This window comes from Pavona decussata, unplaced genomic scaffold (genome assembly GCF_977016875.1).
Source record: "Pavona decussata unplaced genomic scaffold, jaPavDecu1.1 SCAFFOLD_386, whole genome shotgun sequence".
NCBI classification, from domain to species: Eukaryota; Metazoa; Cnidaria; class Anthozoa; order Scleractinia; family Agariciidae; genus Pavona; species Pavona decussata.
Window position 1 is genome coordinate 1,428,440 of NW_028145758.1, and position 16,561 is coordinate 1,445,000.

Here is a 16,561-nt window from a genome sequence, read left to right on the forward strand (position 1 = left end):
TCTACGATAAACACCTGCTTCTATGATAATTTGGGTTTGATCACAGAGAAACCCGGCCGAGCACTTGTTGTTTTAAATACTAAGCACTGCTCGTCTTGTAATAAAAACTCGAAAATGATTTGTAGCTTTCAGTACACAATCGTAATTTTTATTTTTAATGGAGCAATACTTTCGGTAGATTTCCATTACCAGAATTGGAAATAAGTGACTAGTTTAAAACGTTAGCAACCAAAAAGCGAGCAAAAGCAATTTTTTGCACTCGAAATTCAGGCTGTAAATCATATTGTTATTCTGTGAACACTTGTTACAAGACCGCCCACATCAAAATTTTCTGCCCGCCTCTCGACAACTGAGATAGTAAGATAAGAGTACATTCGGACTGACCAGTCCTACATTGAATTTTTTATTTGAAAAAGGGATAATTTTACTGTAGTATAAGAAAAAAAAAACAATTAAAAAATCAGGATAGCAAAACAATCAAAATGCTATTATTCGTTCAGGCTTTTATGACTAAAAGGGGCTTTTGTTTAGCAAAATTTTATATTTTATTCTCGAGTGCGGTTAGCGGATCTTTTGACTAATGTTTAATGACAGCTGCTTCAATTTATTACTGGGATTTTTCCAGCGGATATCTTTCAGTGCATATGATATTCTTTTAGCCTGAGTATCAGGAAGACCTGATACTCAGGTTTAAATATTTTTCAAGTAGATTTATCTAGGGTGGCTTTTTGCTGCCACAATGTGCGGTCGCGCGAAACTTCGATCGTGGGGACTGGATATGAGTGTTTATGATAAGATGGCGGGCAAAGTTTGCGAGGGAAAATGTTATTGAATCTCCGCTAAATTTGTCCAGTTTTGGGGGCTGGATCATGAGTCTTATGAGACAAGTTAGCCTCCTGGCAGCTGGCTGCCAGCCGTGGAACCTCGATGTGTGCGCAGCAAGCACCAATGGCGATCGATTTGCGTACTGCGCGACGCTGGCAGTTTACGTTTATGAGGTGGGTTGCTTTGAGCTTGTAATTACTATCGTCACTAAGGGCAAACCATGGAATGTTCCGAACGACTGGTTCTGGCCTTTTCCAGCCCGATTTTAGCTGCTAAATTTCCTTTCATGGTCATTCGTGTTGTTCTTTCTACCGTGTGGTTCTAAAGAAAATCGAAATCAAATGGAATTTGTTTAAAACTTTCACTTGCGCGAGCTTTGGGCATTTTATTTGTTGGCTGTTCTGGCGTGATTGCTCAATATAAAAATTCACACTACGTAAACACCGTCTCCTTTCGCGGGTTGCTTCGTAAAAATGACCACTCTATTTTGAGCAGATGGTTAAATAAGGAAATTGCCATCTTTAATTTGGAAGTGTCATATTTTCATGTAAATCGGACATTTTTAACGTAGAAATCTAAAACCTTGCAAAGCGGAAAAATTTTTGTGGAGGAAAATATTGTAAGATTACGTCTATCATATTAACAAATGTCTCGATAAAATCTATGTTTTAGGTGTTGAAAATGTTGCGATCAGTTGTTTTTCCGGGGAGGTCGAAGCTCTAAGCGATCGCCTCGAGGGGATTCCTGCCAGGGCATGTTGTCGGTTGCTACCCCAGAAAATTTAGACATGTTTTGATGTCCACGGAAATGCAAATTCCAGCGCCCCTTTTGTGGGGCAATTGGAAGGATTTAAACTGCGTAGGAATTATATCAATTTTGTGGAATCAAAGAGAACTTCCAAAAAAGACGGTCAATTTACAGTGTGTAGACACTACTGTACATTCTATTTGTTAATGATCATGGGCTTCTCACCAGCTGCAGATATGCCAACTCTCCCAGATTATCTGGGAGTCTCCTGGATATGGATTGAATCTCCCTGGCCACCGTATTGGCCGCTGAATCTCTAACAGAGAACACTAGACAGAATGCATTCCCTGTTAGGTTACTTCTGTCCGGTACTGTACAAGGATCACTAGGCATGTTACCTTCTCTGGGCTTTAGTAAGTGTAGGCAGTTTTATCAGGCTTGGGCTTTCTTGAGGCTTTCTGTTCCTGTAATCTTCAACTTAAATTGCATTTCTGTCTGGTGCTGTAGCAATAAATGAATAACATATTACTCTTTTTTCAGTTGGATCGTCAGTTTAATGAATTCCGTCCGTCAGCCATTATGGCGCAGCACAAGAAAACTATCACATGTATTTCATGGCATCCAAAGAGCCCAGACCTTCTTGCAACAGCCAGCAGTGATTGCAAACTTTGCATATGGAGTGTCTCACAACAAAAAATCATCAGCACATTGGACAACTTCAAAACTGCTCCAGTGTGCATCGGATGGTGTCCACATGACCAGGATGCCATAGCCTACATGTATGGACGTGGACCCATGCAAATTTGGAACTATACCGCGCCTCCTGACAAGATAATATCCAAGTATCTGGAATCAATGACATTTTTTTCTGATGTGTGCCAGTTTCGTTGGAATCAGAAAAAGATAGGGAAACTTGTTTTTGGCCATGCTGATGGAAGTATATCTGTTGTAAGCCCTGGACAGAAAACTTTTAAACACTATTTACGTCCTGAAACTGTTGAGGATCTGGATGAGGAAGATCCTGTGACGAGCCTTGAATGGGATCCATTGTCTGTTGATTACTTGTTAGTTTCAAATGCACACTGTGGAACCAGATTGATTGACACCGATTCCATGACTGTGATCATGAATTTTCAATTACCAAGTTCGGCAATTAAGATCCATACCTTGGCATGGGTCCCCTCTGCACCAGGGATATTTGTGACTGGAGGTAAGCAATTCAGAAATTAAGAATATGACATAGTGCAGATTGGAAATGTGTGGAGGGGTTGGATTGCTTATTTAAGGGAGAAAGCTAAATCGAGAAATATATAGGTATACTTGAGGAAATGTGGTATTTCGGTAAAGGGAATACAGAACCTTAAAAAGTCAAAATGAACAATGACTGCTTAATATTCCAGTTGAAACTTTCATCAGAAAGTGTGTTTTTTTTGTTCAATTTCAATCAGCTGTTTGTCTTTTTTTCTTTTCAGATACACAAGCTGGAATTTTACGGGTGTGGAATGTTTCCAAGAGTTCTCCTATGACCAGTATTAAACTGAAAATGACTGGCTTTCATGCACTCATTGTAGTAGAACCTTTTCAGGACACAACACCAAATAACAATAATCAAATATCCACTGGATTATCGTCAACTTCAGCGGCAAATGAACCACCTTCATCGCCCAATCACATCACTTATGCTCTTCCTCCTGCAAGAATTCTTTGTACATTTATGGATGGTGGTGTTGGGCTGTATGATTTAGGAAAACGGAAATGGAACTTTCTCAGAGAGATGGTAAGTTTGTTAAAATCATTTAAGGATGGTTTCGATTGAGCTTTGTTAACAGAGCTAGGTCACCTGTATGTGCAGTGCAAAGTTTAACAATCTTGAAAAAAGTTAGGCCATTTTTTTCAAGTTCTCTGCCCAATGCCATCAAATTGGGATAATCCATACAGCCTACTAGACTGTGGGACATATAAAGGCCTACAATTGTCTATGCAGATTAATCTTCTGTTTGTGTTTCCTGCCGTGGCTAATTTTGTCAATCTGGGAAACAGATGATGTTATTTCTTGATGCAGTATGTTAGACTAGAGGTGTTGACCACCAAGCCACTGTTTGATAGATAATAATGCCTCGCACTCTAGCGTTTCAGCTTTAGAAACATTGTGAATCAAGGCGAAGATGACAGGATTTCTCCTCTTCTAGTTTGTTTCTTCATTCCAATATTTTTTCTGTCGCTTTCTTCCAATTCGGGAATCACAATGGTTCACAGCCCTGTAGTGTTTTCATATATAATTATGTATTTGAGTGCCAACAGTTCAAGCCATTGAATGAGTGTAGTGCGATCAAAGAATTTTGCTAGTTTATACTTTTGCGCCCGTTTCTGCTTACTCACATGCAAGAATCAGTCCAGGGAATAAGTGTGGATATTTTTCAACCTAAAGTAACTTTGGGAAGAACATGTATGTACTCCTGCTCTAGTATCAATTGTCAGTGCCAGCTGTTTTTCATTTTATACATGAAAAAAATCATTATTTCCTTAAACAAATCCCTTTGTTGCTGAATTTACAGTTTGCATTGTGTTAAATGTTTTAGGGGCACATTGAGACCATATTTGATTGCAAATTTAAACCTGAAAGTCCAGATTTGTTGGCCACAGCATCATTTGATGGCACAATCAAAGTCTGGGATGTCAACACCATGACTGCGGTAAGTTTTTTTGTGTTTTTTTTAAATGCTTGGTTTTTTTTAATTTTTCTTTCAATCATCTTTTCTTTTTGTTTCCTTTGTTATTATTTTCATGGTAATGGTACAGTAGTATTGGAAAAGAAATGAAATAAAAATAACTTGAAACTGAAAAGAAATTTTAATTAGTAAACTTTCTATTAACAAGTACATATGATTTTGTGTTCATTACCAAATTTCCGTAGAACCTCCAGCAGGCAGGAAATAATTTTCGAGAGGGACTCAATTTTTTTTTATGTATACAATTGGCCAAACTTGATCCATCTCTCTTTAGTGCAAGTAACAGAACCTTCTAGTGGGTGGGATATAAGTGCAGGAAGGATACAGTAGTGTTAAGAACATAGCTAATTACAACATGACAATCAATGTACAGCATTTTAAACTAATTGCATCGTGACAAGAAATGTAAAAAATATAGCTAATTACGGCATGATCATGATAAGGAAACGGAACAGAAAAATATTAATACTCAGTATACAGTACGTTTTCTAATTTAGTTGTAATTAGTTATATGCTGTACATTTATTGTCACAATGTAATTAACTGTATTCTTAACACTATTGTATCTGTCTTGTACTTATATCACACCCACTAGCAGGTTCTATTTAATGCTGTAATAACTTGTACTGAAGATAGATGAAGTTTCATCCAAAATGTGTAACTAATATTATTTATAGTGTATGTTACATAGTTCAATTTTATGTTTGGTTTAAAAAAAAAATTATTTTCCATTGTTTCAAATTCATTGTCATACATTATCATATCCAACAACAACAGGAAGATAAAATTTAAACCGAGGATAAATTTGAACCACAATAGGACACAACATAATAATTTTTATTATACTTTGTCGTGATTGTACCGTAGTGGTTAATACAACATAGATCTACACTGCATGCAGTTTTTTCTTCTTTTCAATTAAATAAAGCATGCATAAGTTAAGGGGTTATGAGATTATAAGTTAGTGAAAAAGGAGAGTTATGCCAGATCACTGGGCATACATGCGTGTACAGTAAAATCCTCAACACGTGAACCAGTTTTTGAAGAAGTAACATATTCCGCACTTTAACGAGAGAAGGGAGCGAGGAGGAGTGAGGGAATTTTCATTTGTAATCTATGCAGACTATACAGGGTGTGCCAAACAGGTAGCATTAGACAGCACTTGGGTAACATTTCCTCCCTTTCCCTGAACTTCACATGACCAACTTGTTGTCGCTTTTGTTACACAGTTAACAAGACCCATACTCCATAATGATACTCATATATGTACATCTAGTCTTGTTAGAAACTGAACAAAAGTAAATTTGGTTTTGCCATTTCACTGCATGTACAGGTGCATTCATCTCCTGGGAATGAAGGAATCATTTATGCTCTTTCCTGGGCTCCTGGTAAGTTGTGTTTGAGTTTTGTTTTTTAATGCATCTTACTTGTGAGCTTGAGAAAACAAAATTTATTAATTGTCAGTAATAAAATTGATGATCACTAAGGCAAGACCAGAAATATGTTTCAAATCTTTATGATCCACTATGTAAGGGAACACCATCCCATATGCATCCTCACTAGATTAGAAAAGGTTTACTCTTTAGTCAATACGTAATATATCGAAACACAAGACACAGTGTTTCATAACATGTCAAACACCGAGAAGAGAGTTCAAAATACGATGCAGAGCGGAGTATTTTTGACGAACTTCGAGGGTTTTGATATTGTGATGAAACACTGTGACAAGTGTTTGATAATTAACTTCTCTAACGAACTGATTTTGAAGGGGAAAATTAAGGATGCAAAAACGGGGAGTTTTTCATCAGTTATCCATTGGCAAACACGTCATGGTGCATGATTTCCTTTGTCTTTGACTTTTGAATTATTAATGAGTTTGAGAAATACATATACAGGACCGGATTGACCCATGTGATTTGTCACAAGTGGTAGATTTTTTTAGGGAGATCATGATGCTATTTATATGCAGCTGCTCAGAATCACTTTGAGACATAAACTGGAACTGTCCCGTGCTCTGCATTGAGCACTGATGCCGTTGCATAGTACTTTTAGTATACCTGCATTCCATTAAACAAGAAGTTCCGCTGTAAACAGGCAAGCCCCTCCTTCCTTTCACACCTTTGTGGGTATATGAAATGCAAATTTAGACGTCGTTCAGTAATGGCAAATTGTTGACTCAAGTGTCCTCTGGAAAAAATACATCCCAAAATTTCATATTATCACCACAGCAATATAAGACATCATTCAGTTTCTAATTTGGTTAACATGGTTTATTCCAAAAACTAAGCCAGTTGTATTAGTAAGGGTCGTAAAACATTAATTCAAGTTGTTTACCCCCTTATGGTTGATTGATAACTGGGGGTGAGATTGGTCAATTCCCCCTTTTCCATAAAATTAATGGCTCCCCATTGAATAAGTGTTAATAAGTGGCCCTAATGCCAAAAGCACCTGTCTGCTGAAAAGCATGCCAACCAAAAATGCTCCCTTTTTAACTCGTGAATGCGCGTAGCGCAATGAACGAGTTATAGCGATAGCTGGCTTTTGACTTGGTCGGTCGGTCGGTTTTGTCGTTAACTTTCGGGCGTGCGCAGTGAGTGAGTTTCAAATTCAATTAGTGGGAAAAACACGCGAACATTTATTGTTCACGGCGCATCAGGAAATTCTTATTCAATATGTAGAGAATAATTTGACGATCATTTAGTGCAAGAATGGAGATTTTTCGTTCAATCTGAGCAACGTTACAAGTTTTTTCAGTTTTTCAGAAAGTCCGGGGTCGTAAACTCAATTAGTGAAAAAAAAAACGTGAAAATTTTTTTTCACGAGGCGTCAGAATTCTCTCATTCATTCTGTAGAGAATAATTTGACAATCATTTCAGTGTAAGAATGGAGATTTTTCGTTGAATCTGAGCAAAGTTATAGGTTTTTCTCGTTTTTTTCTACAAAGTGCGGTTTCTTTTAAGAATTAAAAATAATTTAATTTAGAAATAATTTAATTAAAAAATAATTTAATTTGTCAGTTTTCACGCGAAAGCGGAACCTTTCATGTCACGCATCATTGACGTCGTAAACAAAATTATGCAAATTTCTGTTGAAATGAACACTTTATAATGTAAGATCTTGTCAGCTTTCATAGAGGTTTCACAGGGAAAAAATGTTTCATTTTCGAAATTTACAACTGGAAATTTATGGGAAAGCAAAAGGACGCGGTCGATAAATAATTCTTATTTAGCAAGAGCTTGTCATAGTTCATTATTTTTACTTGAGGATTGCGTGGACGGAACTCCAAAGGAAAAATTTCACGCATTTATGTCGGGCATGAAATGTAATGCGATACTTTGTTGAACAGATTTCCCTTTGTGAGATCGGCTTGCCCTACAGTAATTTTGTAATTTTAATTCTCGAAAAAACTTCACTTGCCCATCGGGCAAGTGATGGTCAGAATCCACTAGCCCGATCGCGAAATCCAGTAGCCCCGGACTATCAGGGACACGAATTTGCATGACGTAGCTGCACATGGCGTGCTCCTATGAACTTTGAATAAAGAAAACACGTGATTTTTTTTAATCGGCGCATCAGAATAATCGGCTTATTCAATCGGTACAGAATAATTTGACAATCATTTTAATAGTACAAGAATGGTCATTTTTCGTTACATAATCGGGCAAAGATATAATTTCTTTTAGCTTTTGAGGAAGTTTCCGTAGCCGTCTAAATTTCAATTACTATGTGTCATCTGCATTCACGAGTTGGCTCACAGGAGCCTTTGATTCTGATTTATTTTTATTTAGTTTCCTTTAAGATATTGACATTGAAGTTATTTATAGACAAAATGACTACTCTGAAATCATATTCATTATTTACTACTATTTATACTGTTTTAGTTTCAATCTATTATTGTTCTTTATGAGTTTTTAAACTGTAGGATATTTATCTCAAGAAATGAGTGCCGATAATCCCTATTAAACCCTTCTGCAGTCTCCAATAAGCCTCCTCCAATAACCTGACCCTCAATGCCATGCAGCACGCAGACAGTAAATCTTAAATCTTTTCAGTAGCTGTACTGATTCAGTACTGTCACATTTGTATCATATGTCAGACTGTATTTCTAGCTTGTTGCAAAAATGTGTAGACTAAGTACAAAAAGTGTTACAAAAATGTGAATGGTGTGGCTTCAATTTGTTTTGGGTTTAAAAATAATTTTCAAAGCAGCTTCATTCTTATTTTCCTTTCTTCTGGAATAATGAATCTGAAACAAGGGAAACAAACATTTAACTGATTTAAAAATTATCTAAGTAAACTAAAAACAAATATTTGAACAGAACCGCAACATAGATACTGTATGACTTTTCAAAGGAGATGTCAACTGCATATGTGGAGCAACAGCTAAACATGGCGTCTTTATCTGGGATATAGACAAAGGAAAAATAATCAAGAGGTTTACTGAGGTGTGTATCAATAATTGAATAATTGATAAATTATATTGAATTTAATAGCAAGAAATCAGTAATTCAGTGCAATGGACATACAGTCGAGCCTTCCATAAACGGACACCCTTGGGACCAGAAAGAGTGCCTGCTCAAGAGAGGTGTCCACTTACAGGGCCAAGTTGTTCAAAGCCCGATTAAGCTAATCCTGGGTTAACGTGAACTTTGATTCGAGTAGATTTACTAATCCGTGAGGATTCGTCCAAAACTTTTTGTCCCTCAGTTTTTCCTAACACTTTTCTTCACCATTAGATTAAAATGAGCCTTTAAACTAATCTTTAATGAGCGAGATGAAAACCTCGGTTAACTTTTAATCCGTGGATTAGCGTTAATCGGCTTTCGAACAACCCGGCCCAGGAGGTTAAAATTGTAGTGTTTGTATGCAGCTGAGAGCATGGCCAAGTGTCCGTTTACGAGAGGTGTCCGCCTATGGGAGTTGTCCATTAGCAGAGTTTTGACTGTGTAAGGGCTTCATAATGTGGAGGAGGTAAAGGTAAATAATATTACATGTAAGTGTACAGACGGCTTGGCATGGCTCCCAGTTGTGTGAGAAATAATATTACTAACATGTAAGTGAATCATCTTTAGACTTTGTGTTCTTCATCTTCTTTTGATCTCCTCTCTGTTAGTTGTTAATATCAAGTTAATGATCTTATTTCACTTTGTTTACGTTTTGTGTTATTAACAGCATGGTAAACATAATATTTACAATGTCAGCTGGAACCACAAGGATTCTCGCAGAATAGCTTCCTGTAGTTCTGATGGATCTTGGTAAGTTAATATTTCTCCATTTTTAACAGTTAAAGTATTCATCCCTATAATGACATTCTTGTGTGTTGTTGGTTAATTATAACTAGTAGTAATCAAAGATTATAGAGTGCGTTCGACAGCCCTAAGTTGTGCGATTGTACGGCCTGCTGCGTGACTTTTTTTAGGTAGCTCTTTCGTCCTTTTATATCTGTACGTACTGTGTAACTACCAAGGTGAAGTATATGCAATAAACGAAGCTGAGTTTAAAATTTCAGCGGCTACATTGTTGAACTTAAAAATAATAGAAAGTATTTTCGGTCCGTCTGTTGCGTGACACCGTCAAACTTTAAAATAATGCACATCATTTTCGGTAAAACGCTTTCAATCTTTGAGAAAAACTGAACTTACAGGCCAGCGTACTATTTTGGTCCTCTACTCAAAAGGTATTTTACCAAAATGCCAAAACTTACGCGACTATAAAGCCGTTAAAATGTTAAACTGAAGCGAGCTAATTTGCATACAGTTTTGAAAGACATCTCAGGGCCAAGGTTATACAGAGAGCGGACAACTCTATCCAGTGGATAAAATGTTCTCCAACCAATAGATTTTATCCACTGGATAGCGAATTATCCGCTGGTGAAAAGCCTTCTTTACTCGTATTGTAAAAGGTTTCTGAACATGGCAACAATTTTGATGACGATGGTCTTTTCGTAGTTCCACAGGCTAGTTTGCGGTTGAAATCTATTTCTGACACGACAAAATGTACAACGAGCGTGCAGCGCTGTCGTGTTCAATTTATTTCCCACGGAAAATTATTTTACCACGGCCACAAAACGTGTTATAGTTCTTCAATGCAATCTTTCACAAAAAAGATTTCTGGAAGAAAGGGAAAAGATTCTGCAAAGATATTTCCATCCAGTAAATATTGATGAACTATGCTGTTTAAATGTGATCCGGTAAAATATTCCCGATGTATGCAAATTATTGCCTAGCAACCTTCCTTTGTCTGACATCATTCATCCTTGTTTTTCCCTGTTGCCAGGCAACATTACGTTGTGATGTCATCCGCCCCTGCAAAAATATCTGCGGGGGATGCCAGATGTGCGTCCCAAGATCCATCCATGCATCAATGACAAAAAAATCTCGATTCAAACCCTTAACCAAGATTAGGATGGCGTTCTGCGAACGCAATAAAAAAAATTTATTGTAGCAGCATACTTTAACGATAAAATTATTATTCCACAAGCACGAGTTGGATATGATAGATAGCTAATAAGGCATGCAGCGCTGAGTTGGCTATGATCATCTCATATCCCAGCAAGGGTGAGTCGAATAAAAAAAATCACAAATATTGCTAGATCTTGCTGATTTCACTTTGCAAGAACGTCCAGAACACGATTTAATAGTAGGTATTTCTCCGGCATGGTATAATGGCGTACCATGGCTCATGTACTGTGCTAAGCCAATCACATCCCTGGAGTAGCATAATGCAATGATCCAGTTTTTAGTAAAAGTGGCTATAAATGCACTGAAAAACAAGCTGCAATGGGTTAAGTAATTCTCTTTTTTGTAAAGAAACACACTTTTACTTTATAATTGTTAAATAATGTTTCCTTGAATTTTGTAAGCAAATGATTTTAAAACATATCTTTATCTGACACAATATACGTCCTGTGTAGTCAACTATTGCTAAACAGCTGTCTGATGCATGTTGTTACTCATTTGTTCCATTACAATAACAATAAAGTTAACTGAACTGACATACAATTTGCAATTGAGGAATCACTGGTTCTAAACATGTAGTTTTAATATTTTGTAGTGTTGTGAGGCAGGTGGATGGTACTTTGGTAAAAAGGTACAAACACCCTGGACCAGTGTATGGTTGTGATTGGAGTTTGAATAACAGGTGCGCCAAACGTTATATACATGTATGAAGTCATTTGAACAGTAGAAATGTGCCATCACCTTTCAGAAAGAGTTGTTAAGAGGAAGGGAATTTACATCCTCACTTTTTTGATAAATCCTGCATAGAGACTATCAGGTCAAAATTATGTCAGTGGTAATTTGACTCTGCAGGCCAGCCCATATTACCATACAAGCTCTATATGAGGGGGATGTAATAGACCCTTCTCCTAAACGGCGGCAACAGATTTGAATGAGTTAAAATTGAACTGAATGAAAAACTGATACCAGCACTGGAAAGAGCACCTTCACTTTAGTAACCTTGCAGCGTTTCAGCATGTTAGGTACTATATCAGCTTAGTCTAAGTCAGTTAGATGAAATTTGACGAATTTTCAAAGGTTTGTATGACTGGGGGTATACGACATACCCCCAGTCATACAAATGTCTGTAAATTTTTCATTTTTCAACTTACATTTTCTCAGCTGATATTACACCGTCCTGATATGCTGAAACTTTGCAGGGTTACTAAAGTAAAAGTGCTCTTTCTAGTGCTGGTATACGTTTTTAATTTTAACTTATTTGAATTTTCGCCCGCCATTTTGGAGAGGGGTCTATTGAAGAGCTTCCTGCAAAATGGGTGCATATCTTTTTTTGGTAAAATTTTGATATTTTCACAGGATCTCACCAAATCTTTACATATGGACTTGTTTTGACATGAAAAATGTTGTTCTGTGATTTTTTGGCTGGTTTCTTTTTTTTTTTTTTGCGCCAACTCAATTTTTTGGTCCTGTTTTTCTTGAAAATGAAGTGAACAACATTCTTCAGTGACATTTACCATTACCATATCACAGGGGCGGAGGCAATATGGGTAGGGGGGCACCGTTTACAAAATTATAATACTCTGACATCCAAAGGGTGGGGGCTTTTGTTAGAAGGAGAGGTTGATTGGAGCTTTGATGGAATTGGCTCAAAAGGAATGTTACTAACTAAAGAGAAGTCATCATTAAATGTGGTTTTTTGTTTCATAGAGACATGATTGCAACAGGCTGTGAAGATAAGTGTGTCAGGGTGTTTTATGTTGCTGCAAGTACTGATCTTCCTCTGAAGATATTCTGTGGTAAGCATGTGGCTTAGTTCATTCGCTGCAGACTTTAAAAATGTTTTTCTTCAACAACAAGTCTTTGGATAGATGCAAGATTAAGATAGCATAATTATTTGACTGTACATTCTGTCAAGGATGTACAAATGGATCAAACTTATTAGATTTTTCCTTTCATTTGGAAGCAAACCAACACCACTTGGGGAGGGGAGGGGGTCGAATTCTGGAAAAAAGATGACTGGTGCTCATTGAAAATTTGACAAAAAAGTTGTAAAGGATAGAGGAACCTCATGACTTTTGGTGGGTCTGACTCCAAATTTCTATCTTTGATCATCTTGAATTAAATGATAAAATAATGTATGATGGGCAGATCTGTAACCTTTATCTGGAGTCTCCCCACCCTACCCACTGTACGACCAACAACCTCCATACACGGATCAGTGGATCAGTATTTTGTCAGATGCATACCATTATTAAAGTGAACTTATGTATCTTGTGACTTTAAAAGCATGATTGTGTTAATTGATTCAGAATAGAAGCAAACCACTTATGTCCAGAAATTCACCTAACCCTGATTTTGTGTACTTTATATAAGACAGACCTTTATGTCATTTTCATATGACTTTTTGTTTGTGGTTTAGTAAGAATTTAGGGTAGGGGACACTTTGTGATGTCTATCATATGTACAGTTCATGCATCTCATTAGTGTGCATTTCTGGACATGTCTCCAGCAAACAGATCAAAGTGATCTTTTTCCAGATTTTTGTTCTCTTTAGCAAGCAAGCTAGACAATCTGTATTAACCAAAATCTGAAAATGGTTATCTACAATAAATGTTGTCTTTGACTTAGAACTTTGGAATCAACAGTCTTCATGCAGCACTTGCTTATCAAGCAGAGTTCAGCTTGTTATGTTAAATGACATTTTTCCATTTAGGACACACAGCAAAGATCTTTCATGTGAAATGGAGTCCTATACGAGAAGCAATCCTCTGTAGTGGCTCTGACGATGGGTAATTAAGAAATAAATATTCCTGTTTAATTCTAGGATAATAATTTTCTAAATGTAGAACTTTTCTAACTTGTAATTAAAGTGTTTTGTAAAACCCAAAACAAAGAAGATCTTGGACTGCTGCTTTTCCTGATCAGCTGATCAATGTGACCTTTGCATAATGTGATACATGTTTTTGGTTTGACTGTAATTTTTAATTAACAAAATGTGTTGTTTATATTGCACAATTGTAATTAAGAAAAAAGATCAAAAGTTAACTGTAAGATAAAATTTACTTTTTGTCTCTTTTTGTCACCAGCACCATAAAAATCTGGGATTACACAGAGGTGAGATAACAATATTAAAATTATTTACCCATTTTTGTAAATTACTTAGTACTAGAATCGTTGATAATAAAATACTTCGCTTGAATCTTTGTTGCTTCATCCCTTTAACTACCAATTTATTTAATTATATCCTTTTCTATCTATTGGGCTTTTAAGATGTGGATGATTGTGTATCATTGCAATTTGATGGGCTTGGATCCAGGGTGCATACAGTGTATGTTGTGGTTTAAAGTTTTTTAAACCATTTTAATTTTTTTCCTTTGTGCAGTATTCATGACCATAATCTGAGACAAAGGGAAATAAAAATACCCCCCCCCCCCCCAAAAAAAAAATAAATAAATAAATAAAAAGAATTGAACCACAACACGTACGATGTAATGTGGCTTTTTTGCAGGCCAAGACAGTCCAAAAATCTCCATGTTCTTATGTGGCTTTTGCATTCACTGCAGATTTGTGTTCTAAACATTACTCTCTTTAATTCCATCAATCAGTAGAAGGAAAGAAGAATGTGTAGCCTGTTTGCTTATTTTCTTTGTTGCTGTTCTAGGATTCCTGTGTTCATACGTTGAAGGGTCACACAGCACCTGTGCGAGGACTGTTGTGGAGCCCAGAGATCCCGTATCTTCTTATCTCTGGGAGCTGGGACTATGCAATCAGAATCTGGGATACAAGGTACTGAACTGTAGCCAGCTACAGTCAACTCCCTTTATTACAGACGCCCTCGGGACCTGGATTTAGTGTCCTTAATAGCGTCAGAGTCGGTAATAGCGGGAATTTTTGTCAGTCCAACGTCTGTAATATATTTTTTCTGGAGATTTAGCTGCTGTCCGTATTATCGGGTGTCCATAATAGCGAGGTGTCTGCAAGACGAGAGCTGACTGTAAAAGTTTGTGTTGAATCCCTGGGTAGGTGTGAGAGTCCAGAACAAAAGGATGAGATGATCTGGGTTAACCCTAGCCTTAAATCCCTGAATATCAAAGAACAAATTCTCCTATCTTGCTTATGTACTTTTCTTATAAAAGTACTGGGGAGAAGTCATTAAAGTACTGTTAGTATCAAGAAAATTCAGCTTGGGTGATCATATCCTTAATTCTCATGAGGTCCCAGGGGTTGAATAAGCATTTGATATTAATAATTATTACTTGGAGGAGAAATTTGATACTGATCACTGGTCTAAGGAGTTAATTAATAATTTTGCTATTTGTGGAACAGTGGGGAGTGGATGAAATAGGGAAGAATTTAAAATATGGCAGCTCTAGGCAAAGGATTTTTTATGCTGTTTGAAATTGGCTCACAGTTTTACCCTTATGCAGTTCCAGAAATAATCCGTACTCACCCCATGGAAGGTCATCGGAAATTCCTAGGGGGAGGGGGGTCTTAAAAGTCAAAATTTTAGAAGCAACATATGGAGCTAAACTGTAATTTCCTGGAGGGATGGGGGTGCAAAACAAAAAAACCTTCCATGGGGGGTATGGATATTTCTAGAACTGCACATTTTGGTTTTGAATTGGGAATGGATTTTTTAAAGGGGAACCACAAGAGCACATAAATGTACTGTATGTACCATTATTTTCAAATGAAAAAGGGAGAATGAAAGGTTAGCAAAATACAGTACATGTACAGGTATGTTATGCCATATTATAAAGTACATTTTGCTACTTGAGATATCTAAAAGACAGTAGGAGTTTTAGAGGCCAGGCCCCAGTTGTTCAAAGAGCAGATAATTTTATCCACTGGATAGGTCACTACGCGGCAGATAAAATATGTGCCAGAATTTCCCTACAGCTCAATAATTTGTGTATAAAGTAGAAGCATCTGTCTAATTTAAGTATGAGATTGTCTGAAAAACTTGCCATTTTATCTGCTGGATAGCAACTTATCCACTGGATAAAGTTATCCGCTCCTCTTTGAACAACTGGGACCTGGTCTGAAAATAGGAATGTATTTTGGGTTAAGACAGGGTCTGTATTTGGTCTCAAGATTAAGGTTTCCACTAGTAACCAGAAAATGCACCAGATCTAAGAAGTGTATACCTCCTCCCCTCTATCCCCTCTTCCTCTCATCTTGGAAAGAAGTACATGTAGCTAACTATTGGTAGGAGCTGAAGGTCGCTTTCAGCCAGGATGTTGCTTGCATAAAATAATTTACATTCATAGTTACAAGCTGATGTGATTCAAATCACTTGGTGCATTGTGGCACAAACATTTTTCATATGGCTATTTTTGAATATTTCTTTGATATTATGATGATTTTTGGTACTGCATACACTTATGGCTTCACTGACTAAAATGGTGCATCTGGCCTCCTTTCTTGGAAAAGGGTAATGTGTTAGTTAAAGTAAGTCCTGTATCTGATCAGTTGTCCATTGTGTGATCTTCAGAGATGGATCTTGCCTGGAAACTGTGTTAGATCATGGAGCAGATGTATATGGTAGGTGCAGTTAGTGGTTTGGGTTCTCTGCAAACTATCAAACTAGCAGCTGGTGGCTTTTTCTGCTCTGTTTCAAGTGAAAAAAGACATAGATGAATTAACAGTCTAAGATAATTTTTGCAGCGAGGAGTGTTAATCTTGACATTTTTACATAGTGTATGGTTCTTTCAGCTCACTATCGTCAATTAAATATGGCAAGGACCTCAGTATAATTGTTCTCTGAATGGATATCATGATTCATCCCTGAATAATGTTTGT

The 16,561-nt window shown here is 36.9% G+C and overlaps 1 protein-coding gene across 2 annotated transcripts in view; it reads left to right on the forward strand.

The window, feature by feature from the left end:
- Positions 1-759: 759 nt before the first annotated feature.
- Positions 760-16,561, forward strand: part of LOC146451552 (WD repeat-containing protein 17-like) — a 32,953-nt gene continuing 17,151 nt past the window's right edge. The window contains exons 1-13 of one of the 2 annotated variants that reach the window (XM_085099014.1): positions 760-998; positions 2,113-2,782; positions 3,045-3,349; positions 4,152-4,265; positions 5,635-5,689; positions 8,655-8,746; positions 9,474-9,556; positions 11,355-11,441; positions 12,467-12,555; positions 13,473-13,548; positions 13,846-13,873; positions 14,421-14,545; positions 16,254-16,303. In XM_085099014.1, the coding sequence (XP_084955140.1) occupies positions 789-998; positions 2,113-2,782; positions 3,045-3,349; positions 4,152-4,265; positions 5,635-5,689; positions 8,655-8,746; positions 9,474-9,556; positions 11,355-11,441; positions 12,467-12,555; positions 13,473-13,548; positions 13,846-13,873; positions 14,421-14,545; positions 16,254-16,303 (1,984 nt within the window). In that variant the 5' untranslated portion in view covers positions 760-788. The remainder of the gene's footprint in view (positions 999-2,112; positions 2,783-3,044; positions 3,350-4,151; positions 4,266-5,634; positions 5,690-8,654; positions 8,747-9,473; positions 9,557-11,354; positions 11,442-12,466; positions 12,556-13,472; positions 13,549-13,845; positions 13,874-14,420; positions 14,546-16,253; positions 16,304-16,561) is intronic. The other variant, XM_085099013.1, reaches the window with a different exon arrangement.